Source organism: Odocoileus virginianus, chromosome 21 (genome assembly GCF_023699985.2).
Source record: "Odocoileus virginianus isolate 20LAN1187 ecotype Illinois chromosome 21, Ovbor_1.2, whole genome shotgun sequence".
NCBI classification, from domain to species: domain Eukaryota; kingdom Metazoa; phylum Chordata; class Mammalia; order Artiodactyla; family Cervidae; genus Odocoileus; species Odocoileus virginianus.
Window position 1 is genome coordinate 55,979,020 of NC_069694.1, and position 27,902 is coordinate 56,006,921.

A 27,902-nucleotide genomic window follows, 5' to 3' on the forward strand; every position below is an offset into this window, starting at 1 on the left:
GCCAGGTATGATACAAAACATTTTATTTAATCCTTACATAAAACCTATGCAGTGGGTATTATTATTATTAGTCCCACTTTAGAGATAAGAAAATTGAGGTTTGCAAAAAAATAAGCAGCATACCTATGATCATACAGTTAGAAAGTAGTAGAGCCAGGATTTAACCCAAGGTAGTCTGAGTAAAGAACCTATATTTTAGTTACTATACTAGCATATTGTTGTTGTTTAGTTACCAAGTTGTGTTGGTTCTTTTGTGACCCCATGGACTGTAGCCTGTCAGGCTTCTCTGTCCATGGGATTTCCCAGGCAGAAATACTGGAGTGGGTTGTCATTTCCTTCTCCAGGGGATCTTTCCTACACAGGGATGGAACCAGTGTCTCCTGCATTGGCAGGCAGATTCTTTACTATTGATCCCCCAGGGACGCCTATTCTAGCATGTAACAGATAGTAAATTATGAAATTTAGCAGAGCATTTAAAAATGCTTATCTCAGGGTTTTTCACACACATGAATATTGTTTTACAGATGTAGATGTCATGCACCTGGGCAAAAAAGTCAGCATCCCCAGAGACATCATGTTGGAAGAATTATCCCATCTCAGTAACCGTGGAGCCAGACTATTTAAGATGCGACAAAGAAGATCTGACAAATATACATTTGAAAATTTCCAGTATGAATCTAAAGCACAAATAAATGTAGGTATAACTTGATAATATGGTTATCTAAATAAATGGGCAGCATTTCTAAATTTATATGTATTATTAAATTCCCAAACAAGTATCTTACAAATTTTCTTTTCATTGATTGTTATACTTTTTTCATAATAATGAATAATTTAGGTGTATAAATGAATATTATGCCTGATATGAGTATCTTTTTAGTTCAGTAGAGACATTGCATGTTTGTAGATTTGGCACTGAAGAACTGGTCGGTTCTGCTAAGAGGAGGGAGAGGGAGTGGAGACTGGTGGAACTAAAAGTTTCCATATCTTATCACCACTGGTTAAATGTTTGGGATGGAAACAATTCCAAAGCACACAGTGCTCCATAAAGTAAGTATAAGCATTTTATTGGCTGAAAACATCCTGGCATTGAAACATGCCTGGGAACTAGACACAGTTGATCTCCTTTCAAAGTATTCATTCCATGTTGTATAGAGAAGTCTGGTACTCACTGACGACAAAATCAATGTGGATAAAACTCTCTGGACAAAAGTTTCCATCACCCAAAAGTTAAAACAAACTTATTAAATTACATTTTACATGTTGCATGAATACCACATTCTTTTAAATTGTCATTCAGAGAGATTTTAGAGGAAGAAGTTCATAATTGAAAAATGATTAGCTTTGGGAAAATATTTTAAAAATAAAATACTAGTAGAATCAAAAAGAAACAAAAAGGAATAGTGCACTATAGGAGATGGTGGAGACTACAACAATATAAGGTTTTTTTTTTTCTTTTTAAACTAAGGGTTTCTTTCTATAGCTATGAAAAGTTCACAAGTTTACTCATGAATTTAAACCTGAAACCTTTCCCACTGCCATCACTAGTAAGCTGTTTTGAATGGACAGCTAAATTCTTTATAGCAAACAGACCAGTTTCACTGATCTTTTATTATAAAACACACTACAGAACTAACATTTGCACTCACAAATACTAAAGTTGTACTCATTCTTGAAATTTCTATTTCCCTTGTTATGATTATGCTTAACAATAAATGGTTAGAGAACATCTTAAATAGTTTGTTTTTCACATTAATGTGCATCCTTCAACATCCATGAATTGAATCTAGCTATAATTATGAATTCAGTTAGACATCAAATTTTACTCAACCATAGTATTTACACTTAATGAAGGATGATTTTCACTTCAAGTCATGGATAAATGTCATGGTATCCTATGGTATCCTATAATTACGCTCAGTATCCTCTTATCAGAATATGTCTGCAGCTAATATAGTATGAACCTAAAATAACCTCTAGCTCATCTGATGGATAATGACAATACAGAGGTAGCTGTGAAGAAGAATATGAAATATAGTGTCAATGGAAATTCTTTGAAAAGTCATCTACAAGTCTAGACATCTAAATAAATCCAGTTTTCATAACTAGTATTTATATCTCTAAGTATAATGCTTTAATTACAATTCTGAAGGAAGGTATAAGATTTAAAATGTCCATTAGAATACAACATATTCTCTCATCACTAGTATTTCAAATTATTGACAATAATCTTATATACCTGTGGTCAAACATTCTGGTCATAGGTAAAATATATAAGAATATGCCTTAATACTTTTCCAGCATTCCTATAAGATTGAGAACTAAATAGTCCCAAACAGCTGTACTGAAATATTTGAACATACACCAAATATACAGAAACAATTAAATGCTAATAAGTAGCATAAAATAATAATATATGGAATGAAGTCACATGCCACTGAGTTACATAATATACTCTGAGTCTGATGAAATTTGCTCTCTTCTTTAGAAATTAGGAAAGTAGTATTTAAGGAAGAACACATATTGATTTGGCTTAAGTAACACCATAATAAAAGAGATTGAAATTCAGCTCTCTGAATTCCAGAGTTCTTCACACTGACACTTGTCATGGTATAATTAAAAGAAACCCTGGTCTGGGAACTGGAAGACTAGCATTCAGTCCTGGCAATCCCACGAACTGTGTAATCAGGAGTCAATTTAAAACTTTCTTTGCCTTTCTGGTCCTGTTTTCTCATTTATAAAATACGGGGTTGACACAAATGGTTTTGTAAGGTGCCTCTGGCTTTAAAGATCTGTGTTCACTGATCTTAAGTTTATAAATGACCTGCATAATAAATCACTGAGCTACATTATATGATGACACATTTGCTTTTATCAATGCTTTAGACTGCAACTTTAAGCAAGCATTGATAATATGACAGAAATTTAGAAGATGATATTAGGTTTGGGTCTATTTCCATTCATTTATTTATACTTTCAGCAGAAATTTATTGATTGCCTACTGTGTTCTAGAAACTATGCTTGGATTTCAAAGATAAATTAATATAGCCCTTGTCTAGTGATGGAGGGACAAAATAACACTGAAAAATAGAAAGCAATGATTTACTTAAAATCTAGTTCTTGAATCATCTTTATATGATTTATATCACATTAATGTTGTTGACTACATTTTCTGAAATAATCTTTTACTGCTTCCCTTGAGCTTTATGTAGTCAAAATAATGATTTAACTTACATTTATGCATTTCTTATAATTTCAGGGTATCATTAAATGAAAATATAAACCAACTCTTTGGTAATCAATGCCATCTATTAAAATATTAAGTATAATTACAAAAAATAAGCACAGCTTTCAGCGTATTTTCTTGCTGAGAAACTAGTAAATTCAAGCCACACAAACCTTATGATACAAATAACAACAGAGAGTATGCATTTTTAAAATAAAATGAAGATACACTGCTTGCTACACATGCCAATTTTAAAGTCCTAGTTCATGAACTGATCAACTTCTTACACATACACATACAAAAAGGGATGAAGAAAATAAGCATACAAGAGAAAATAAAAGAATGATTCATCATAATTAAAATTCCTTTCTATAAGTTACTACAAAAGGATATTATCCAAAACAATCCATGGACTTCCCTGGTGGCACAGTGGATAAGAATCTGCCTGCCAAGGCAGGAGACATGGGTTCAATCCCTGGTCTGGGGAGACTCCACATCCTGTGGAGCAGCTAAGCCTGCGAGCAGCAACTACTAAGCCTGTGTGCTGAACTGCTGAGGCCCCAAGCCCAGAGCCTGTGCTCTGCCACAAGAGAAGCCACCAACATGAGAAGCCCACACACAGCAGCAAACAGCAGCTGTCCCCCCCCCCCCACCCCCCCCCAGCTCTGCCCCACCACTTGCCACCACTAGAGGAAGCCCATGCAGAAGCAATGAAGAGCAGTCAAAAAAAAAAAAGAAAAGAATCTGCCTTCTAATGCAGGAGACTTGGGTTCAATCCCTGGTCAAGGAACTAAGGAAAAAAAAAAAAACAACCCACAGTTTATAGTTAAAATTACATGTTTGCAGTAACTAAGCACTTTTAAAATTCCTTAGAGGCACTCCCTGGTGGCCCAGTGGTTAAGACTTCACCTTCCAATGCAAGGGGCATGGGTTCCATATCTGGTCGGGGAGCTAAGACCCCACATGCTTCATGGTCAAAAAACCAGAACATAAACAACAGAAGCAATATTGTAACAAATTCAATAAAGACTTAAAAAAATCCTTAGAAATCTTATATAATATTGGAAAAAGGGGAATTATACCGTAAAAAGTAATTCTGAAATAAGACGTAACTAAATACACTGAGGTTCAAAAAACATATATATTTTATTCAAAAAATAACATTATAAAAATCATTTAAGGCTATAATAACTAAAATAAGTCACTACCCAACTATTATAAGACTTTGCTTGTATACTTAACAATGACAAACAGAGGTACTGGGTGTCTCCTGATAATTAATGACTAGCTAGAAAGAGTTTATTTTCCTGTCTATAAAGGAGATTAGTATTAGAATTTTTAAATTAATGTAGGAAGAATGATTTATAAGTTTAGGTGAAACTCATTTCATGAACAGTAACTTAGAAAAAGTAATTTTAATGCATGATACAAGTAAACTAGGTTTCTATATTTATCTCAACTGGCTTTTATTTATAATTAAAGTTAGCAAGAATTTTCTTTTCTAAGAAGTGGTGAAGGTTCAGAAGTGAAAAAAGTTATTAATCAAGTCAATTAAATTGAACACTTAAGATAATGGCTAAATTCAAAACACCAAAAACTGATGTATTTGAGTATAGCACTATCTACCTTTAGAAATTGTTTCTTTTTGCCTATTGAATACAATGCAAAGTCATATGGCCAGTAATCAAGACCCATACTCACCTAGCTGCCTCTCATGCCTTCCTTCCTGTCTCCACAAGTCAGCTTGCAACTACTAACATCGCCCTGCTCATGTCCACAGAAACTTTGCCAGGATGCTGCCTAGAATAAGGTGAATGTAAAAGGCACCTGGAGAGTGTCTGTGGGTGGGTGAAGGCTGAAAATGGGATAAACTATTTTCTTCATAATTTTTTCAGGTGAGGCCTTAATTTATGATCTTTAGTTATTGTAAGCATTTGGATTTTAGTATGAAATAATCACACTTCTATAAAGCTAGATAATTATTAAATTGCAAAAGTGGACTTTACCTTTTCATCTTATAAATAAATACAGAAATAAAAAAATATTTTAAAATATGTTTGGCTTATGTCACACAGAAAAAACTCAAAATTGGTGTTTATTTGCTATGGCCTTCAGTAAATTTTTCTTTACAAAGTTAAAAGATGATTTGACCTTATGCAATTAAATAGATTGACTTCTTTTAAAAAATATGTATCTCTCATGTATAATTAAAACAATATTTTATTATAGAGGTAAATCCTAGCTATACTTCTGAGGATATAACCTATTACAATGTCTGTTCTTCTCTGTTAAAAATCAACTGACTGTTTTTAAAGGGCTATATTGCCATAAAATAAATCCTAAATTATAACAGTAAAGCAAATTCACCTAAAACTTTAGACAAATGCTCTTTTAAATATTCTATTTTCTAGAAACCCCAAATTCTTCCTTCTATAAGTTTATGCAGCTTAAAGTGAAAATATTTTTTTGTTATACATGACTAATGTCCAAATTTCAGATTAATCTTTAAAACAAGTCATATTAAAGAATATAATTAAATCCCAAGTATAAGCAAACTAATAATGTAACAATGACTAAGTTGTGTGTTTGGCGAGTATGCTATATGATATTAAATAAGTAAAGATTTACAAATTAAATAGATTTATCTTATGGATATATTGTGAATAGTAAATTAGATAATTGATATGAAGCCCTGGACACAGTGCCTGGCACATAGTAAGGCTTAATTAATTATTATTAAGTAGATCATCACCATAAAACAGAATTTAGATTGATATCAGTAAAATTTCTCATTCAATTGCTTAACTGGGTACCATATAAATTATTGAGACAATATGTAACAATGAATTGGCATTATATTTAAATTCCAAGTATACAGATGGAGTTTTGCATATATGATATGTCCTATTAGTGTATATTTTTGAGTTTTCAGTTGACTTTACTTTTGGTCAAATATAGCACAATATTGCCATGCAGAATGAGAAACTGGATGGAAGCAACTTGGAAAGTGGTTCACAGCAAGCACCATTCACTCCTCCTAACACTCCGGATCCACGAAGTCCCCCAAATCCAGAAAACATTGCACCAGGTAACTAATCCCCTTACAAACAGAATAATAAAACTGCTGTGCACATAAATATATGACTCAAGTCACTTGGATTCTTTAGTAAATGGTGTCTGAATGATACAGCTTTTCACATTATGTACCTATTTTGTAGATAAGTTCAGGACAAATGTAAAGATTAGACCTAGAGGAGTTTAGTAACACATTTACAGGAGTCTTATGTTCTTTCAGATGGCCCATAGCTTTTGTTGGCAATTGTTTATTATACTAAAAATTAAGTTTGTTTGTAATTATATTGAAATCCTATTTGTATAGAACTGTGTAATTTATGAAATACTATTATATGTATTTATCTTCTTTAATTTAATAATAATTATGACAGTTATTATAATCCTCATTTTACAAATTAAGAACTTGAGGTTGTGAATAGCTAGAAGCCAACACTGACTGATTAAGAATTAAATCCAGCTCTGATACCAAATTCACAGATGTATCAAGTGAGTGACCTTGTGGAGACTGCTTTTGTTATTTTCTGCTCTCTTATAAGGCTTTAAATGCAATCCTCTAATATTGTATATTTGTTTATTATCTTTAAAAATAAGGAAAGTGAAAGTGATGTTGCTCAGTCATGCCTGACTCTTTGCGACCCCATGGAATATACATACAATCCATGGAATTCTCCAGGCCAGAATCCCGGAGTGGGTAGCCTTTTCCTTCTCCAGGGGATCTTCCCAATTTAGGGATCAAACTGGGGTCTCCTGCATTGCAGGTAGATTCTTTACCAACTGAGCTATGAGGGAAGCCCAAAAAATAAGTAAATGTTTATTCAAACCAGTACATGCTACTTGAAGTATTGTTAGATTTTGAAATATTAAATCAGAAAAATTATCTGCTCTACTTAGACAATATCTTTCCAAAATAATTTAAAGCAAATACCTTTAAGTTTTTCGTCAAGAAAATTATAATAAAATTGTAATAAAATTCTCAAATAGCTTTCAAATAGCTTTTTTTTTTTTTATGACAGAAGAGCAGGCAACAGGTTCTGCACATATAACATTAAGCTCATGTGGCAAAAACAAAAAGAATCTGACGGGTCTGGGTTCAACCTGTGATCTCCTCGGTTTTTTTTTGGTTAATATGACTTTTAATATGACTGTATACATGGACAACTGAAAATAGGAAAAAAAACTCCAAATTAATGGTTCAACATACTACAGCTGTTACTAAAGACTGTATGCTGGGATTTTAAGAAAATAGTCCAGTAAATGAACCATCCTTAAATGAATTTAAATTCATCAAGCCCTCTTTTAATAAAAACACACTGTAGTGGCAGAACTTTATCCTTTTTTTCAACACTCCATAATAAAAACAGGAGTTCCCTCAGTGTTCTCCCTTCTTTAGTATTTAGTTGCTAGTAGTCTCTCAAATGGTAAAATTAAGCGAATTTACATTATCAAATGAAAGTGAAAGTTTGTACAGCCAAGCTCAGAAGCAAAAGTGAAAAAGGACGAAGGGTAAAAGCTGATGGATGCCATGCAGAACAGGGACCTTCATGGTAGTGTCCTGGGTACCAAACACAGTCAACATTCCATCATTTTTTCATTGCTCTTAAATGAGCAAAATAAAATTATTTTTATTTAAAGAAATAATAAATCTTTATCCTGTCTCCCCATAATTTGTGATCAGGTAAGGCAAAAGTAAGTCCCATCACCACTGCGGACAGCAGCAATAAAGCTGCTGGATCTTTCATCCATGCCCACTTTACTACTGTGCTGAGAATGAAAATAAATCTCTGAGTCTGTTTCTTCAATCTGTAAAATAAAGAAAATAAATCTCACTGCACATGGTTGTTGTGAAAATTAAATGTGAGAATGTGAGTATAGTCCCTAATATACAATAAAATACTGAGTTGAAATTCATCCTTTCCTTACCCATCTTTATATACTTAATACATAATAGAGTATATATATTTCCTTTAAGCTCCAACCACTATACTGCAACCTTCTGCTATCTAATGTGTGGAATGGTAAGGTTTTTTAATAGGAAAGGGAAGACATATAGAAAAGTTTATGTTGATTCAATCTGGTACTTCCATTACTAAGTTAAAATCTTTATTACGAATCAATAACCATTGATTACTATGAATCAATGGTGTGATCACTTACCTAGAGCCAGGCATCCTGGAGTGTGAAGTCAAGTGGGCATTAGGAAGCATCACTATGATCAAAGCTACTAGAGGTGATGGAATTGACCTATTGACCTATTTCAAATTCTAAAAGATGAAGCAGTTAGGTGCTGCACTCAATATGCCAGCAAATTTGGAAAACTCAGCAGTGGCTACAGGGTTGGAAAAGGTCAGTTTTCGTTCCATTCCCAAAAAAAGGTAATGCCAAAGAATGTTCAAACTCCCACACAATTGCACATTTTACATGCTAGCCAAGTAATGCTCAAAATTCTTCAAGCTCAGCTTCAAAAGTACATGAACCAAGAACTTCCAGATGGTCAAGTTGGATTTAGAAAAGGCAGAGGAACCAGAGATCAAATTGCCAACATTTGCTGGATCATAGAAAAAACAAGAGAATTCTAGAAAAACATCTACTTCTGCTCCATTGACTACTCTAAAGCCTTTGACTGTGTGGATCACAATAAACTGTGTAAGATTCTCAAAGAGATGGTAATACCAGATCCCCTTACCTGCCTCCTGAGAAATCTGTATGATGGTCAAGAAGCAACAGTTAGAAATGGACATGGAACAAGAAGCTTGTGCTTCATCCAGCACAAGCCGGAATTAAGATTGCCGGGATAAATATCAATAACCTCTGATATGCAGATAACATCACCCTTATGGCAGAAAGCAAAGAGGAACTAAACAGCCTCCTGGTGAAGGTGAAAGAGAAGAGTGAAAAAGCTGGCTTAAAACTCAACATTAAAAAACTAAGATCATGGCATCCGGTCCCATCACTTCATGGCAAATAAAAGGGGAAACAGTGGAAACAGTTGGCTGAGTTTATTTTCTTGGGCTCCAAAATCATTGCAGATGGTGAAAATGACTGCAGCCATGGAATTAAAAGATGCTTACTCCTTGGAAGAAAAGTTATGACCAACCTAGACAGCATATTAAAAAACAGAGACATTACTTTGCTGACAAAGGTCCATCTAGTCAAGGCTATGGTTTTTCCAGTAGTCATGTATGGATGTGAGAGTTGGACCATAAAGAAGGCTGGGCGCTGAAGAATTGATGCTTTTGAACTGTTTTGTTGAAGACTCTTGAGAGTCCCTTGGACTGCAAGGAGATCCAGCCAGTCCATCCTCAAGGAAATCAGTCCTGAATATTCATTGGAAGGACTGATGCTGAAGCTGGATCTCCAATACCTTGGCCACCTGATGCAAAGGACTGACTCACTGCAAAAGACCCTGATGCTGGGAAAGATTGAAGGCAGGAGGAGAAGGGGACGACAGAGGATGAGATGGTTGGATGGCATCACCAACTTGATGGACATGATGAGCTCCAAGAGCTGGTGATGGACAGGGAAGCCTGGCGTGCTGCAGTCCGTGGGGTCACAAAGAGTCAGACATGACTAAGCAACTAAACTGATTATAAACTATGAAATTTCAAAAAGAATAAAAAAGTTCTACCCTCAAGGAATTCATAGACAGGGACACAGGACAAATGTCCATGCTTTATTTGTAGTCTCATTTTCTCTCTGCCATACAAACTTCAATATCATATGTATATTTTATTTACTATCAGGAACAATCTATGTGTATTTATACACAAACACATACATATATACAAATATATATATATATATATATAGAGAGAGAGAGAAATTTTGGAAGTATAAATTCATATAGCTACTTAAAGTTTAAATATTCAATTATTAAATATTAGGGCATGCCTGTAATATAGACTAAGAAAAGGGAGAGTTTCAAGGTTATCAGATGGCTTATAATGAAGCAAGAGTAATGGGTCCTTCCTTCTTGGTTGATGAGTTGAAAAGTACAACAAATTCAGAGTACAAACTATAGATTATTTGAATTTAGCAAAGGTTACTGTGAAAGCCCAGGCAAGAAATGCACAGGGCCTGAACCAGGTATGGAAATGAGAAGGAAAAAGAGAATTTGCTAGAACAGTTACTTCCCAGTGTTCTGTTTGTAAATCACCTGTATTAAATGTGTAAGCCGTATCTGAGATGTCTTGTCTCTGGAGGGAAGAATTCATTATCAACATTTTAAGTAGGTGCCCGTGGTGATTCAGAAACTGCAAAGTTGAGAAGCCTATTTAAGAAATCCTTAAGTATAGCTGGTAATACTTAGTGATTTGTTGTGAGAATGAAAGATTGTTTAGGACAGTGCTTCTGTCTTAGACATCTAAAAATAGTGATAACATTTTCTAAGATGATCAACATACAGAAAGAAGCACAATGTATCAGAAAACGGCTGCATGTAGGTCTAAACAGATTATAAAGGGTGTCAGGGGAATAGTATTTTGGATGAATCTAATAGGTGGCTGAATAGAAGGGAATCAAGATAAAAAACAAACCTTGGAATCATCAGTATGTTCAGTTCAGTCGCTCAGTTGTGTCTGACTCTTTGCGATCCCATGAATTGCAGCACGCCAGGCCTCCCTGTCCATCACCAACTCCCGGAGTTTACTCAAACCCATGTCCATTAAGTCAGTGATGCCATCCAACCATCTCATCCTCTGTTGTCCCCTTCTCCTCCTGCCCCCAATCCGTCCCAGCATCAGGGTCTTTTCCAGTGAGTCAGCTCTTTGCATGAGGTGGCCAAAGTATTGGAGTTTCAGCTTCAGCATCAGTCCTTCCAATGAACACCCAGGACTGATCTCCCTTAGTATGGATTGGTTGGATCTCGTTGTAGGTCACAATTAAAGCCAAATATATAAGTTAAACTTCCTAAGCAGAGTAAAGCAGCCTACTGAAGAGACTGCCATTTGATACTGGAGACAGTCAGAAGAAAATTAAATTACTACAAATAGCTGCCTATTGGTGGAATTATCAAGAGTTTTTGGAAAAGAGAAACTAATTTTTAGTGTATAGAAAGGACAGGCATGGTTTAACACAATAAAATAGAAAACATTTTAAAGAAGGAAAAGAGCATCACAGAAACCTAAAAGTAGGAGTGACTGCATAGTAGAGGTTTTGATATGGTAGAAGAGAGAATTATTTAAAAGATATAACTAGGCAGTAAGGTAGCATAGCTGGAAAGTAAACAGTTCTGCTTTTGAAGACCTGAAGAATGTCACTTAATGTATGTGAAAACGGTTTCACATTTATGCCAGGAATTGTGTGATTTTTAAATGATACTTTTAGAAGAATAAATTGAGGAGGTGAGACTGGAAGCAGAAAAGTCAGGCTAGAAATCCTCAGGAACGAAGTAAACAAAGGACAGACACATCAGGGAATAAGAAGGGCCTGACGAAGACAGTGCAGAGAAGCTACTTCACCATTTTGAAGCCTGAACATTCTACAGGCCACTCAGCAATGTCAGGCTTCCCTGATGGCTCAGAAAGTAAAGACTCCATGTGCAATGTGAGAGATCTGGGTTCGATCCCTGGGTTGGGAAGATTCCCCTGGAGAAGGGAATGGCTACCCACTCCAGTATTCTTGAGACTTCCCTGACAGTCTAGTGGTTAAGACTCTGCACTTCCAAAGCAGCAGGTGCTGGTTTGATTCCTGGTCAGGGACTAAAATCCCACATGCAAGGACAAAAAAAAAAAAAATTGGGCTTCCCAGGTGGCACTAGTGGTAAAAAAAAACCCTGCCTGCCAATGCAGAGACATAAGAGACGTGGGTTTGATCCCTGGGTCACGAGATGCCCTGGAGGAAGCCACGGCAACCCACTCTAGTATTTTTGCCAAAAGAATTCCATTGACAGAGGAGTCTGGCGGGCTGAGGTACAAAGAGTCGGACACAACTTGAGGCAACTTAGCCTCATGTAAGCATGCAGCAATTTTAGATAGTCAACACCTGAACATTACCTATAAAGAATCAGCTCCCAGAGGAGGGAAATTCTGTCTTTATTGATATAAAGAACCTAGTTTCTAAATTAATGTAGTAACTGTGGTATATAAGGCCTAGCATAAATTAATGTAAGGTGCACAAGTAAGTTAATAGTTTCACTGAACAAATATATACTATGATAGTCAAGGAAGAAACTAATTGTTTAACTTGGTAAAATGAAATGCTAAATGCTTTCTTTTGAAAATTCCATAAATTTAAAAGGATTTAAAAATGTCTAACACTGTCAGACTACTCTTTTCTGAGAGATCATAAAAAGAAAGCATTCTTCATAAATTTACCCCTGCATGAAAAATTAAACATGGTAAAATGCTAGATGGAATTTAGTAACTCTCAGGTACTCTGTGTTTACTTATTCTTGCAATATTTTTCCAAAGGATATTCTGGACCACTGAAGGAAATTCCTCCTGAAAGATTCAACACCACAGCTGTCCCTAAGTACTACCAGTCGCCCTGGGAACAGGCCATTAGCAATGATCCGGAGCTTTTAGAGGCTTTATACCCAAAATTTTTCAAGCCTGAAGGAAAGGCAGAATTGCCTGATTACAGGAGCTTTAACAGGTAATTCAATTACCCTCAGTGGCACTTCAGCATGCAATACAAAGGCTGTTATATCACGGTATGGAGAACTGAATCCTCTGGTAGGAAAAAAAAAAAAAAAAACCTAAAAGCAATATATAATATCTCTGCCTAGGCAAAGACTCATTTTTGCAGTATTACTAATATGGTACATTTTTATTATAAAAATGAAGGCTATGATTCACAAACTATCACTGTTATAATCTCCAACATTTTAAAAAGCAATTTTAATATTGATTTCTAATGTGAAGGTTGATATTAGTTTATATGTTGCTCCAAACAATCTTGTTAGTCACTACATAGATGACTAAGTATAAAAAATCATTTTAAGTCAAATCTGTGCTCAAAGAAATTATATTATGGGAATTACAGAGATGCACAGTTATTTTTTAGTAGAATATTCCAAATCTTTCAGTGGAATTTTTTTTTTGCTTTTCTAACTGAATAAAACTTGCAACTATTTTCAGAGATCTTAAAAATCTTACAAATAGTCTCTCACTTTGAATGCTTAACATTTCTGTTAAAAAGTTTACTTTGTGTCCAAAGGCAATAAAAAGTTAAACAAACAGGATGCAGTCTCAAATGGTGCCAAAGAAAAGAAAATTCTGCTTTTCAAACAACAATCTTTCACTGGATAAGTGGTAGGAGGTAGAAGATGGGTGATGAAATGGACGGGAATGTTTTCATTTACAGAAGAAAATGACCCACAAATTGGGAGGGAAAAACAAAACATACTGAATGAAAAGGGAAAAGCGAATGCACTAAATACCAAACTCAAATATTGGATTTCAGTGGCAGAGGAACATTTCTTTCTCATTTAATTCAGAAAAAATAAATAAAAGAATAAGTGATTTTTGGAATTAATAAATATAAGATTAATTGACCAAATTCAGCCTAAATCTGACAATGTTCAACTCCAGCCTCTTGTATTCAATGGATAACAATATACTGTTATACTCCCTTGGATGTGTGGCTTGTGCAACTGCAGGGGGCCCCACAATTAAAAAGCCCATAGCTGATTTAAAGTTTCGCTTTAATGTTTGAAATTCCTAACAAGCTTTAAACAAAGAGTCCTGAGTTTTCATTTTGCACTGTGCCCTACAAGTGTTTAGATCAGATCCCAGGCTCTAAGTTTTACCTTAAGTTCCTCTGTATTCAGGAAAATGTTCCCTTAAAGTAATTATCTTAATCCATGATGTGTTCCCCCACACCCTGCTTATATTTCACTCTTCTTGTTTGTGAGTTCATTGAAATTAAAACCTACTACAATCTTTCCATCTTTGACTTAATAGCATATAGCAGAGTGTCTAGATATAATCGGGCTTCCCAGGTAGCACTAGTGGTGAAGAACCTGCCTGTCAATGCAGGAGACACAGGATATGCGGGTTTGATCCTTGGGTCAGGAAGATCCCCTGGAGGAGGAAATGACAACCCACTCCAGTATTTATGCCTGGAGAATCCCATGGACAGAGGAACCTGGCGGGCTATAGACCAGTGTCACAAAGAGTTGGACATGACTGAAGCAACTTAGCATATACACACTCAATTTTTTATATGAGTAAATGAATGAACCAACAAATGAACCAACTATAGGTTTATAATGGTAAACTTCCAAAATGACAAAACATTGTCTTGGACATCTTGAACATCCAAGAATATGAAGTTTTCCTTATGCAGTGAGTCAAATTTGACTTTTAATGACTCTTCAATCCACTAAATCAAAGGACAAAATGTGGGACATTAAATCACTCACTTATATAACAGATATGATTTCTCAATGTACTGCTCTACTTAGAAACAATCTCAGAAGGCCCAATGCTCCTTAAGAATTATGTCTAAGGGGTACAACATATGGTAGTATAGAAGAGCAGGCTTCAGTGAGTCTGAATACCTGGGTTTAAATTCTGATTCTATACTTTATTAGGTGGGTGACATTGGGTAAGTCATTTAACTATTTGTGTTTCAGTTTCATCTATTAAAAGGGGATAGAAAAATAATCAACTCAAATATTTGTTTTGAGAATTTAATGAGACAATCATGTAAAGCCTTGGTACTCAAAGTGTGGTGAGACCAGTTGTGGTGGCATCACCTGGGAACTGGTTAGAAATGAAGAATCTCAGGACACATACTAGATTGACTGAATTAGCATCTGTAGCTTAAAAAGATCACAAGGTGATTTCCATACTAACAGAGCAGGTGCACAGCACTCTGCTGATAAATACTAGCTTTCATTATTACTATGCCTTCTGAAGTTTAATGATTATAAAGCATCTGACTGATAATTTAAATTCTTAAAGTTCTTTTCCTAACCAATCTCTCTCACCGCTAGAGTAATGGTTTTAGGCTCTGGACATGAAAGACTATACTGATATGATTGCTGAAATGCTGCATTAGACTGAGGTTACTGCATTACTCAGTAACCTGTTGTTATCCATATTTTCCACAGCGATTTGAGGAAATATTGTAAGAGGCCAGCCATCTTGAGAAAAGATGCAACAGAAAGTAAAACATACTGTTCTTCTTCAGAAAAACAAAAACAAAAAAACCTAGAAGACAAGAAAATTGTGGGCTAGTAAGACATGAGAGCTTCCCTGGTGGCTCAAAGAATCTTCCTGCAATACAGGAGATCCTGGTTCAGTCCCCAGCTCAGGAAGATCCCCTGAAGAATGGAATAGCTACACACTCCAGTATCCTTGCCTGAAGAATTCCATGGACAGAGGAGCCTGGCAGGCTACAGTCCTTGTGATAGAAAAAAGCAGACATGACTGAGTGACTGGCACTTTCATTTATGGTAAAGAATTTGCCTGGAATGTGGAAGACCTGGGTTTGATCCCTAGGTTGGGAAGATCCCCTGGAGGAGGGCACGGCAACCCACTCCAGTATTCTTGCCTGGAGAATCCCCATGGACAGAGGAGCCTGGCATGCTGCAGTCCAAGGGGTTGCAACGAGTCAGATACGAGTGAGTGACTAAACACACACAGCAAGACATGAGATTCTATACTACTACTGCATTGGCCAAAACCTGCATTCTTTTCAGGTTTTTTTTGTAACATCTTATGGAAACCCTAAAGGAGCGAAATTTTTGGCCAATCCAATAGATGACATAGTTACATGTGCTACAGCCATCATTGAGGTCACTTATCTACCCTGCGGACACTGAAGATTTAATCTGGCTCTCAATCTTTTTCCGCAGGACTATCCCTGTCATCAATTTTTGGTGGCTTAAATGGTTCACTGAACTCTCAGCTCTCTTAAGCCCTTGACTGTATTGCTTCAAAGGACCTCTCTCTCAATCCCATCTTCGTCACTACTGACTTTCCTTCAAGTGTGCCATTACCAACATCTATGCTACTGCTGCGCTTAGTCACTTCGAGTCATGTCTGACTCTGTGTGACCTCATGCACTGCAGCCCACCAGGCTCCTCTGTCCATGGGATTCTCCAGGCAAGATCTTCCCAATCCAGGGAACAAACCCGGGTCTCCTGCATTGCAGGCAGATTCTTTACCACTGAGCTACTAGGGAAGCCCACCAATATCTGCATCATCTTCAAAATCTAAATTTCAAGCATCTCACTACCACATTTTCTTTAATTTTTTCATTTATTACTTATCTCAATAATGCTTCAGACCACACATCAAAGCCATCTCATTTTTCAAAGTCCATCATTCATTTCCTCCTTACTTTACTAGACTCCTTCAGTTCAGTTCAGTTCAGTCGCTCAGTTGTGTCCGATTCTCTGTGACCCCATGAATCGCAGCACGCCAGGCTTCCCTGTCCATCACCAACTCCCGGAGTTTACTCAAACTCATGCCCTCTGAGTCAGTGATGCCATCTAGCCGTCTCATCCTCTGTCATCCCCTTCTCCTCCTGCCCCCAATCCCTCTCAGCATCAGGGTCTTTTCCAATGAGTCAACTCTTCACATGAGGTGGTCAAAGTACTGGAGTTTCACCTTCAGCATCAATCTTTCCAATGAACACCCAGGACTGATCTCCTTTAGGACGGACTGGTTGGATCTCCTTGCAGTCCAAGGGACTCTCAAGAGTCTTCTCCAACACCACAGTTCAAAAGCATCAATTTTTCGGCGCTCAGCTTTCTTCACAGTCCAACTCTCACATCCATACATGACCACTGGAAAAACCATAGCCTTGACCAGACGGACCTTTGTTGGCAAAGTAATGTCTCTGCTTTTTAATATGCTAGGTTGAGTCCTTAGTCCCTTACTATTATCATCCAGAAATTAAGATATTCAGGAAAGATCACAGGTGATTGAGCTTCAAAGAAAATCAGATCTCTTCTAGGCTTTAAAATGATCTCCACAATATTGGAGAATTTATAGTCCTGCCAATTCCATTATCCAAATGTTTATGAGGATTGTCTAGGCAAAATACATTAAACAATTACATATATTGAGCAAGATACAAAGATTTATCAGAGAGAATTCCAGTCCTCTTGGAGTACAGTCTCATAAATTAGGCAGACAGACTACTGAATATAATGAAAGATGGAAAGTGAGGTTACAGTGAGGTAAAAATAGAGCTCATGGAAACTTAGGGGAGAAAGAGTTTATTTCTGGTTGTGGGAGATCAGGGAAAGCTTCAAGAATAAAATTAAATATCAAATACTTAAGTATAAATTACTTAAAGAACATACTTAAAACTTAAAGGGGATTTAGAAATGTTAGTAATGACAGAGCACTCCAGGCAGAGAAAAATGAGTGAGTAAATGCAATGACGTTGGAGAGCACAAGGAGAAGCTGCTGCTGCTGCTAAGTTGCTTCAGTCATGTCTGACTCTGTGTGACCCCACAGACGGCAGCCCACCACCCTCCCCCGTCCCTGGGATCCTCCAGGCAAGAATACTGGAGTGTGTTGCCGCTGCCTTCTCCAATGCATGACAGTGAAAAGTGAAAGTGAATTCGCTCAGTCATGTCCAACTCTTAGCAACCCCATGGACTGCAGCCTACCAGGCTCCGCCGTCCATGGGATTCTCCAGGCAAGAGTATTGGAGTGGGGTGCCACTGCCTTCTCCAACAAGGAGAAGAGCAAGCAGTACATCAGTTTGACTGGAACAAAGACTACATGAAAGTGTATAGGGTAAAACTAGCAGGATTGACCTTTCCACTATGATGTCAAAGTCATTTTTTTACACACACACACACACACACACACATACACGAAACCTGTTCCTCCTTGCCTTCTACCAGCGAGCTACTGAAACTCTAAACCGAGGAATAATCCTTGATTTTTACATTTCCCTCACAATTTTCATCCAATTTGTCAGCGTATCCTGTTGACCCTACCTGTAGAACACGTCCTGAAACCACCCACTTCTTCAAGGAAAACACCTAAAATCCAAGCTGCCATCACTTCTCACCTGAATCGGTATCATATGTCCTTTTCTTTCATTCTTGTCCACCTATACTTGTTCACACAGTAACAGGTGCCAGAGTGATCTTAATTCAAATTTTCTCAGGTTATACCACTCCTGTTTTTATTGTTCAGTCCTGTTCAGTTGCTCAGTCCTGTCCAACTCTTTGTGACCCCATAGACTGCAGCACACCAGGATTCCCTGTCTTTCACCATCTCTTGAAGCTTGCTCAAACTCACGTCCATTGAGTCGGTGATGCCATCCAACCATCTCATCCTCTATCATCCCCTTCTTTTCCCACCTTCAATCTTTCCCAGCATCAGGGTCTTCTTCTAATGAGTTGGTTCTTCACATCAGGTGGCCAAAGTACTGGAGCTTGAGCTTCAGCATCAGTCCTTCCAACGAATATTCAGGACTGATTTCCTTGAGGATTGACTGATTTGATCTTCTTGCAGTCCAAGGGACTTTCAAGAGTCTTCTCCAACACCACAGTTCAAAGCATCAATTCTTTAGTGCTCAGCCTTCTTTATGGTCCAACTCTCACGTCCATACATGACTACTGGAAAAAACAAAGCTTTAACTAGATGGACCTTTGTTGGCAATGTAATGTCTCTGCTTTTAAATATGCTGTCTGGGTTGGTCATAGTTTTTCTTCCAAGGAGCAAGCATCTTTTAATTTCGTGGCTGCAGTCACCATCTGCAGTGATTTTGTAGCCCAAGAAAATAAAGTCTGTCACTGTTTCCATTGTTTCTCCATCGATTTGCCATGAAGTGATGGGACCAAATGCCATGATCTTTGTTTTTTGAATGTTGAGTTTTAAGTCAGCATTTTAACTCTCCTCTTTCACTTTCAGCAAGAAGCTCTTTAATTCCTCTTCACTTTCTGCCATAAGGCTAGTGTCATCTGTATATCTGAGATTATTGATATTTCTCCCAGCAATCTTGATTTGGGGTGTGCTTCAACCAGCCCGGCATTTCACATGATGTACTCTGCACAGAAGTTACATAAGCAAGATGACAGTATACAGCCTTGATGTACTAGTTTCCCAATTTGGAACCAGTCTGTTGTTCCATGTCCAGTTCTAACTGTTGTTTCTTGATCTGCATACAGGTTGTGCAGGAGCCAGGTAAGGTGGTCTGGTATTCCCATCTCTTTCAGATTTTTCCACAGTTTGTTGTGATCTATACAGTCAAAGGCTTTAGCGTAGTCAATGAAGCAGAATTAGAATTTTTTTCTGGAATTCTCTTAATTTTTCTATGATCCAGCAAGTGTTGGCAATTTGATCTCTGGTTCCTCTGTCTTTTCTAAATCCACCTTGAACATCTGGAAGTTCATAGTTCATGTACTGTTGAAGCCTGGCTTGGAGAATTTTGAACATTACTAGCGTGTGAGATGAGTGCAATTGTGTGGCAGTTTGAACATTCTTTGGCATTGCCTTTGGGAATGGAATGAAAACTGACCTTTTCCAGTTTTTAATGGCTTCCCTTCACACTTAGAATGAAATCCATGTTCCTTATTGGACAAAATTCCACACAATCTACCCCTCTGTCCCCTCTCCCTTCTACCATCCCCCTCACTTACCTGTCTAGCAACATAGGCTTTCTTTCATTTCTGAAAAGGTCAACATTATTTCTGCCTTAGATTCTTTGCATTAGCTACTCTATCTGAAATGCTGAAGGGCTTCTGTTATATTGTCCATGGCAAACTTCTGACCTTCAGATGGCAGTTTAAATGTCACCTTTCCAGAGAAGTCTTTTCTCCCTATCTAGTCATTCAGTTATGCTCTATTCTATCACCCTATTTTAAATTTCTCATAGTTCTTATTACTGAATGTTTGTCTGTATGTTTAGTGTTTTATTAAAAATTTTATTAAAAACTAAAAATTATTATTTTTATTGAATTATAGCTGACATACAAGTTTATTTTTTTATCTCCTTCACTAGAAATATAAAACCTTACACTCTGACTACGTTGCTCACTGCCGTATGTCCAGCATTTAGAAATGTGTCTGGCCCTGGATGACTAATTATTGCTAAATCAAAGAAAGCTAAACAGTTATATGACATCTTGAATGCCAAGATAAGGAAGGTGGACCTTCTTCAGATGAGTAGAAGGATTTTGATATTTTTGAGGCATAGCTAGAAAAATGCAAAGATATATTTCTTGCCCTCAAAGAATTTATAATTCACAAATGACCCAAACCACATCATATTCTGAAAAACAGAAGCTGAAAATACCAAATGCCCTATTATTAATAGATGCACTATAAGACTAACATAAAACAATCAGTTCTATAGGAATTTGGTTAAGAAAGGGAGTGAGGGCTTGGGGTAGTTAGGGGGAAGTTAAAATTTAAAGGCCACAGAATATATACAGGTGGAGAGGAGGCACAGAGGAAATACCTTTTTTTTTCTCCCCCAGAGGAAATAAGCAAGTGTGACATTGTTAGCAAAGGCAGGAAGGCAAGAAATGTTTGTGATGACTCAGGGTCCAGGTAACAGACTAGTTCAGTCCAAAACTAAGAGTACATACAAAATGTCTTTACATGAATTATCAAATATCTGTTTTATCATAAAGGCATGGTCCTTGAATGGAAACGCTTATTTCAGAGGTCAAAAACTGAATTCCTACTAAGAATATAACAGAATAACATGCCCATAAGTTGATGCATTATATTGTTTGCTATTTTCTGGCAAATACATTTGAATATTAATTTATTCTTTTTCTTTTCACTCCTCACAGAGTTGCCACCCCATTTGGAGGTTTTGAAAAAGCATCAAAAATGGTTAAATTCAAGGTTCCAGATTTTGACCTACTACTTCTAACAGATCCCAGGTTCATGGCCTTTGCCAATCCTCTTTCTGGCAGACGGTCCTTTAATAGGACTCCGAAGGGATGGATATCTGAGAATATTCCTATAGTTATAACAACTGAACCTACAGAGGATACCACCATACCAGAATCAGAAGACCTATAAAAGAAAGTTGTATGTGTGACAAAAACCTCTGAACATAAATGTTGCTGTATAATTATTTTACTTATTGGCAAAGCCACTAACACTCTTCATTAGTAGCAATAATTTAATAACAATTTAGCAATTTTCCTTTTACGGCATTTAACTTCAATCTCAGATCAAAATCTAATAAACAATTCAAAATCTTATTAAAAAAAAAAAAAAAACTTTTAACTCACTTGTCTTTACTCATAATCTTGTTATCACTTGGTTAAACAATCCGGTCTCCACACTGGGAAAGTCCAGAAAAGTTACTGACAACAAAGGGTTTCATCTTTGTTGCCTTTAATATAAGCTATTCCTGAATAAAGTTTTTAGATGGATCTAGAATCAAAATACAGTGCAAAATATTTAGATTAATTCAGAGTTTTATTTAAGGGATGAAAGCCATAGAAGTTGATATACAAGCATTATTGATGGAGAAAAGGGTTGGGTTCTTCTTTTCTGAAAAGCTTCCATGATAAAATAACTTGTCTAGATGAAGTCTTTTCAACAGTCTTTCTTAAAATTTCAAATTTCTTATAACTTTGAAACTGTTTTGTATTTTTCAACGTGCTTTGAATCATCAGATGACAGATAACAGTCTCCAGAGTTCAATTGGGTTATTATTGTTGTTTAGTATTAAGTCAAGGATAGGAGGAGAAAATGACTCAAAGAACATCATACTATTGTAGTTTTCATGACCAAGGTATATTTGGAATTCAAGTTCTACAAACCCTAATGTTGTGTGTTGTTTAGGTTCAACTTTATGAATACATTTTTAGAAGAGTAATAACAAGATACCTGCTAATAGACATATAAATAAGTGTATGTATATGAGGGAAAGAGAAAGTGTATAATTTGAATTGGCAGCTTTCTCTGCTGAATCTTTAAATTCTGCTCAAATCCTTAAGCTCGAGGGAGTATATGCTATAAAACAAAAACAAGAAATGGAAGAAGACAAGAGCATTTGAAAGCAATACAGCACATTTCTTTCATAAATATATGAAAATATTGGTATAAAAGACTCAAATTAATATAAAGTTATAGGTATATTTTAAAATGATTGAATATACAACATGGAGTTGGAAAGAAATAAATACCAATTCTTCCCATTTCAATTCAGTTAAAAGTTCTGTGGTAGATGCTTATATCAGAGAAGAAATGTCTCAGAAAACCACCTCCCAGATTAAGTTCAGGAGACTGGAAGAAGGAAAGTGCACAACAGAGTAATAAAAATGCCATATAACAACATCGCATATTTATAAAAGAATCTGTATGTAATGCTGAAATTGGTGGTTGTTTTGATGATCATCAATCTTGAAAGCAGAGGAATTTTTAAAAAAAATATGCTTATGAAAAATGCAATCTCTAGAAAGGAACAATATCACTATATCTTATTTATATATATTATCATTGCAGGGAATTTGTTTTATTTAAAATATATCTTTAAGATATTTTAATTTTATTTATGTTTTGGTGTTTACTCATTTATTTTTACTTAATTTATTTAATTTTTTTTTTTGCCATACCAAGCGCTTGTGGGATCTTAGTTCTCTGAGCAGAGATTGAAACTGGGCCCTTGGCAGAGAAAGCACAGATTCCTGACCATTGGACTGCCAGGCAATTACCCAGTTTACCTGTTTTAAAATAATAATGTTGGCATCTGTAATAAACTCTAGATATCAGAGAACCTTCATGCTTTTTTTTGTTTAATCTTTTAAAAAAGAAAAATAGTCATATTGTATTATGTATTTTGAAGAAATGGTTTAGTTCTTTATTAGCAATTCAAAATGCTACTATTTTTCATTACACTGAATTTTTATTAGGTTATTGTAATTATCTCAAAACATTTAAGCTCCCTGCTCAGTGTCACCACTCCGTCAACCACCAAAAGGGGTTAACATATTAAATATGTTAGCTATAGAACAGTATTCTCCATTTCATAAAGGAAAATTTTAAAATTTTTAAGTGTTTTTTTTAATTGGTTAGAAAATAATGGAATAACCCTCTGCTCACTATTGTATCTCTTCCTTTCCTGGAAGTGTCTATTAATTCTAATTCAGCTGTCTGACACCTTTAGAAATGCCAAATTTCACACTCTGGTTGCTACACAATTAGAATTTGAAAGGAATTTTGAATGGGTTTTTCACTGACCTGAAATGCAGCTAAATCTTTCTAAGTCTGAAGAAATATGACAGCCTTTTCAGAACAGTGAAAGACTGTGGCATTTTTTTCCCACCCACATTTGTACATACGGAAAATGAAACAGAAGATTAAAAAAGTTAAAAGAAAAAGTAAATGAATAAAAATAACATTTGCTGATGGTACTATACTCACTACTTAACAGTATAGTGACTATTTTGAAAAAAGCCTAATAAAGGCTACTTAATGTGTATTTTAAAATATTATATTTATTTATTTTGGCTGTACCATACCACACAGATTTGCAGGATCTTAGTTCCCCAAGTAGGGACTGAAGCCAAACCACTGCAGTGAAAGCACCATGTACTAACCACTGGACTGCTAGGGAATTTCCTGTATTTTTAACGTCATTTTATTTTCATGATTATCCTGTGAGAACTGTATTATAAATAATCTCCATTTTGTGTTAGAAAAGTGAGCCTCAGGGAACTAGAGTGACTAGCTTAATACTAGCTCCAAAGTGGAAGAACTTGGTGAGTCTGAATCTAAAACATATGCTCTAAGAACTCATAGTTCATAACTTCTCCTTCAGAAATAACTTCAACCTCAAAATTATTTTATTACTAGACAAAATAATAAAAAATCTCCATCATATTAACTTTTGGGAAATATACCTATAAATTGAGTAATTTTAGAGTCATCCATTAAAGTCATTCAGGCACTCATAATCATAAAAAGCTAAACTTTTTGGATTTTCAAACAAGCAATATGCATGGTTAATTATGAAATTTTTTTTTTTAGTTGTGCCCAAGAGGATAGAAATACAAAACACTAATACCCATAAGGCTGAATGAAACCTAGTGTAATAACACACCAAACACATTCATTTAAATTTTCTACTTTTCAAAACTTTAGAAGAATTTGTATTATACTGTTCAATAGACTTATGGGTCATAAAATTATATCTATTTTATTTAGCCAATTTCTTGTTGATCAGCTGGTCAGCTGCTTTCTGGATAATACTAGAGCTACATTAACAACTAGACCAGTGGTTCATTCTTGGCTTTTAACTCTTCACTCCCTTCAATCATTTCTCAAGGCTAATACTTTCCATTTCTTAACTCAATATTTGAAAGGACTTGATAATTTAAAGTAACTAATTATTGGTTATTACAAAATCAAGGCAAGTATGGAAAATAATTTTTAGTCAAAATGATCATTACTGTATCCACTTAAAAGTTCACATTTTCTAAATAGGCTCATTTATAAATGTTTTAGCAGCTTGGAAATGGTGAGAGCCAATTACTTTCACAAAGGCTGATGTGGAGCAAAATGTCCAGTCAGTGAGAATGAAAAGTACATCCTGAACTTTCCAAATCAGGGCACAGCTGTACCAGCAGACTTATTAATTCTGGAATTTCCTCACTCTGCTGCTTATGCAAGATAAAACTTACATGACATCATTGCAGTTTCTCAGTCACAACTGCTTTTTATTAAGCTTAGCTAAGTATTGCTCTGAATGCCCCTTTTCTTATGAAAAATACTTTCAACCTCCACATGCTCTATTCTGTAGGAAGAAGGGCAGTTTACTTTCCATGAAAGGTGGAAGAATGCCAGGCTTTTGCCAAAAGAACAAGCAAGGGGAATCTATTTCAAACTAACTGATCAAAGCACTTCACAAACACATAAAAGGATTTTTAGAAAATTATAATGCTTTAAAAAGTTTAACTTTTCAGAGGTAAGAAAAAAGCAAAATTGTAAAATTGTATAAGAATTACAATAGCTGAAGATGATGTATTATTAGATAAGTAAAAAGGTGTGTCCCTATTTAAATTCCTTAAATGAAAGAACTAGAATTCAACTCAGGATACAAACCTCCCCTGACTTCTCAATATAATGTGATTTCAACAGGAAGATTTGGTGCATATGGGCAAAGAGCAGTTGGCGGGGGAGCTATTTCTAAGAGGTTACAGTTCAGATTCAAAATGAATGTGCTTATTATTCTGGATTGTGTAATATTTTGAAACACATTTCAACAACAACTTAGGCAGTGTAGGAGATGGAGACAGCTCAGGAAACAGAACCGGAAAACGTCAGAAAGAAAAAAGGTAAATTCTGCTGATTTGGTACAGAAGAATTGGTATAGAAGCTGCAGCACTAGTAAAATAAATCTAAAAGAACAGGGGGAAGAAAGGAATGCCAGAATGAAGTAGGCTAAAAAGAATTAGTTGCATTATTCTATGGTTTCTAGAGCTTAAGCCACTTTTCTAGAGCTTTCTCCTTACTCCTTCTGAAGTATTTTGTTCTATGTATATCAATTGTCTAATATGAACTGTCACCTAAATAGATACTCTCATACATTTTTTTTATCATCACTTACTTATAAACTGCATATAAAAAAGCAGTTGCATTTAAATGTGCCAGCTATTTGATGATTTATCACTAATTAATAATATAATCTCAAGCAATTTACTTTACTCTGGAATTTTCTCCAACTATTTCTGTTTCACAGGCCACTTCCGCCTAAGACCTTCCCTGACCGCACTCACTTAAGAGAGCACACATACAACCCCTTACTGTGCTTTTGGTTTTCTGTATAACCCTTGTTACTTCCTAACATAATGTATTAGTCTGGGTCCTCTGAGAAGCAGAAGCCAAGATGCAGTTAAATCTGTAACAACTGTATTAGGAAAATGGGGAGACAGGTCAAAGAAAGGCTGGGAGAGATCCAAGGGACCTCAGGTAGAACTGTAAGGATATATGTTCTAGACTGCCTGACAGTCCAGGGAAAATTTAGCAAGTTTGTTGGAAGATCTGCAAGCCAACATCATCTGCAGGAGAAGTCCAGCGTTTCTCAACAGCATGTCTGCCTTAGGGTCACTGTCATGGTTACTCATGGATTGAGAGCAGACTGTGAAAGGCAGACTCAGCACTAATGCAGTGATGGAAGTCAGAGTAAGGAGAGCTGGGGCCCTCAGTCAGCTACGTTGTTTAAGACCCGCAAGTTGTAGCCGCCACACACAATATATTTACTCCTTTATTATTTATCTCACCCATTGGAATGAATGCTCTCTGAAGATAGAGACTGCCTCATTTATTAGCTGCTGTATCCTCTATGCCTGATATATAGTGAAGAACAATAAAATTTTTTTAATAAATAAATTCATCTTAATTATGGGGATAATTAGCTATTATTAGCTATTATTAGTAACAAAAAATTATCAAGACCACACAGTAAGAAAGCAAAGACATTTAGAATGAAATTAGATTAGGTTACACTGGAACTGCTTTGGGATAAATATATTTGACCCTGATTTAGAAGTAAAATATGTTTTAACTTATTTAATATTTACTTACTTAATTAATAATATAATTTTATATTAAATATATAAATTATATATAATATATTTATACAATAATTTATATTATAATTTATAATAAATTATAAATATATAAATTATTGTATAAATATGATTAAGTGAATATTTAATACTTACTTAATATTTACTTATTATTTACTTATTATACAATGAGTATACAGTGAGTATATTAAACACATGTATAATCAGAAACACTAACATGGCCTGACTATTTTTTAGGATAAGCATTAATGCTAACTCTGCTCTCAGACTCAAACTTTCAGTTAGCATAGACTTTTTAGGATCTTGCTAAAACAGTGCAATTTCTTTTGAGCATTCACATACTTTGTAGGTCATTTGAGAATTTAAAAAAATCAATATGATGGATATTTCTCTCAATCAGTATACCCTACCTCTTTTAGAAAACACATTATACAACCAGAAAGGAGTTCCCAAGGACAGACGGCTACATATTCCTTCATTTTTAAAAAAAAAACTAAAATGACTTTTCATTCATGCACCTGCTAGGAATATTTCAAATTATCAAGTATGTAGCCCCTGAATTCTAATGTTTTGGCACAGTCATCTCTGTAGTACAATGAAAAAAAAAAACATTCACCCCAAAGTCCTTTCTCTGAGGAAGTTTCCATGTTGTTTAAAGAACTGAGGCATCTGAGAGTCATAAACAGGGAAAGGAGCTGATTCCTCTATGCACTAATGCTAACATAATGGAAAACTTACCTAAATATAACCAACCTGAAAAACTGTTTCTTCTTTTTCAACTTATCTTGAAAAAGCAGGACAACTTTCCAAGCTTAACTTTAAACTCAGTACCTAATATCTATTTTACCTTTCTTCTACCTGGATGGAAAAACTAGAGCTAATCTTCATTAGTCTATTTGCCTCAGGTTGCATGTCTCCTGGGCAAGGCTGTCTTCTGGGTCAGCTGAGCACTCTAGGCTCGGCTGCTATTTCATAACATAAAGTCAAATGCAAACATGGACCACAATTATTCAAGAAACATTCTTTACTTCTGATACATAGAAAGGGATGTGGATATAATTTATGATTATTACAATAAGTTTCCTCAAAAACTCATCAAAATCTATTAAAGAGACATTAAACTTA

At 35.6% G+C, this 27,902-nt stretch overlaps 1 protein-coding gene and 1 long non-coding RNA gene across 5 annotated transcripts in view; one reads left to right on the plus strand and one right to left on the minus strand.

Annotated features, from left to right (window-relative positions):
• Nucleotides 1–22,967, plus strand: part of MYOZ2 (myozenin 2) — a 39,143-nt gene extending 16,176 nt beyond the window's left edge. For all 3 annotated transcript variants that reach the window (XM_020893229.2, XM_020893230.2, XM_070452385.1), the window contains 4 exons: nucleotides 525–694; nucleotides 6,185–6,314; nucleotides 12,709–12,892; nucleotides 21,021–22,967. In XM_020893229.2, the coding sequence (XP_020748888.1) occupies nucleotides 525–694; nucleotides 6,185–6,314; nucleotides 12,709–12,892; nucleotides 21,021–21,255 (719 nt within the window). In that variant the 3' untranslated portion in view covers nucleotides 21,256–22,967. The remainder of the gene's footprint in view (nucleotides 1–524; nucleotides 695–6,184; nucleotides 6,315–12,708; nucleotides 12,893–21,020) is intronic.
• The window catches only part of LOC110137041 (uncharacterized), a 62,785-nt gene that overhangs the window by 21,545 nt on the left and 13,338 nt on the right, over nucleotides 1–27,902 (minus strand). The window lies entirely within an intron of this gene.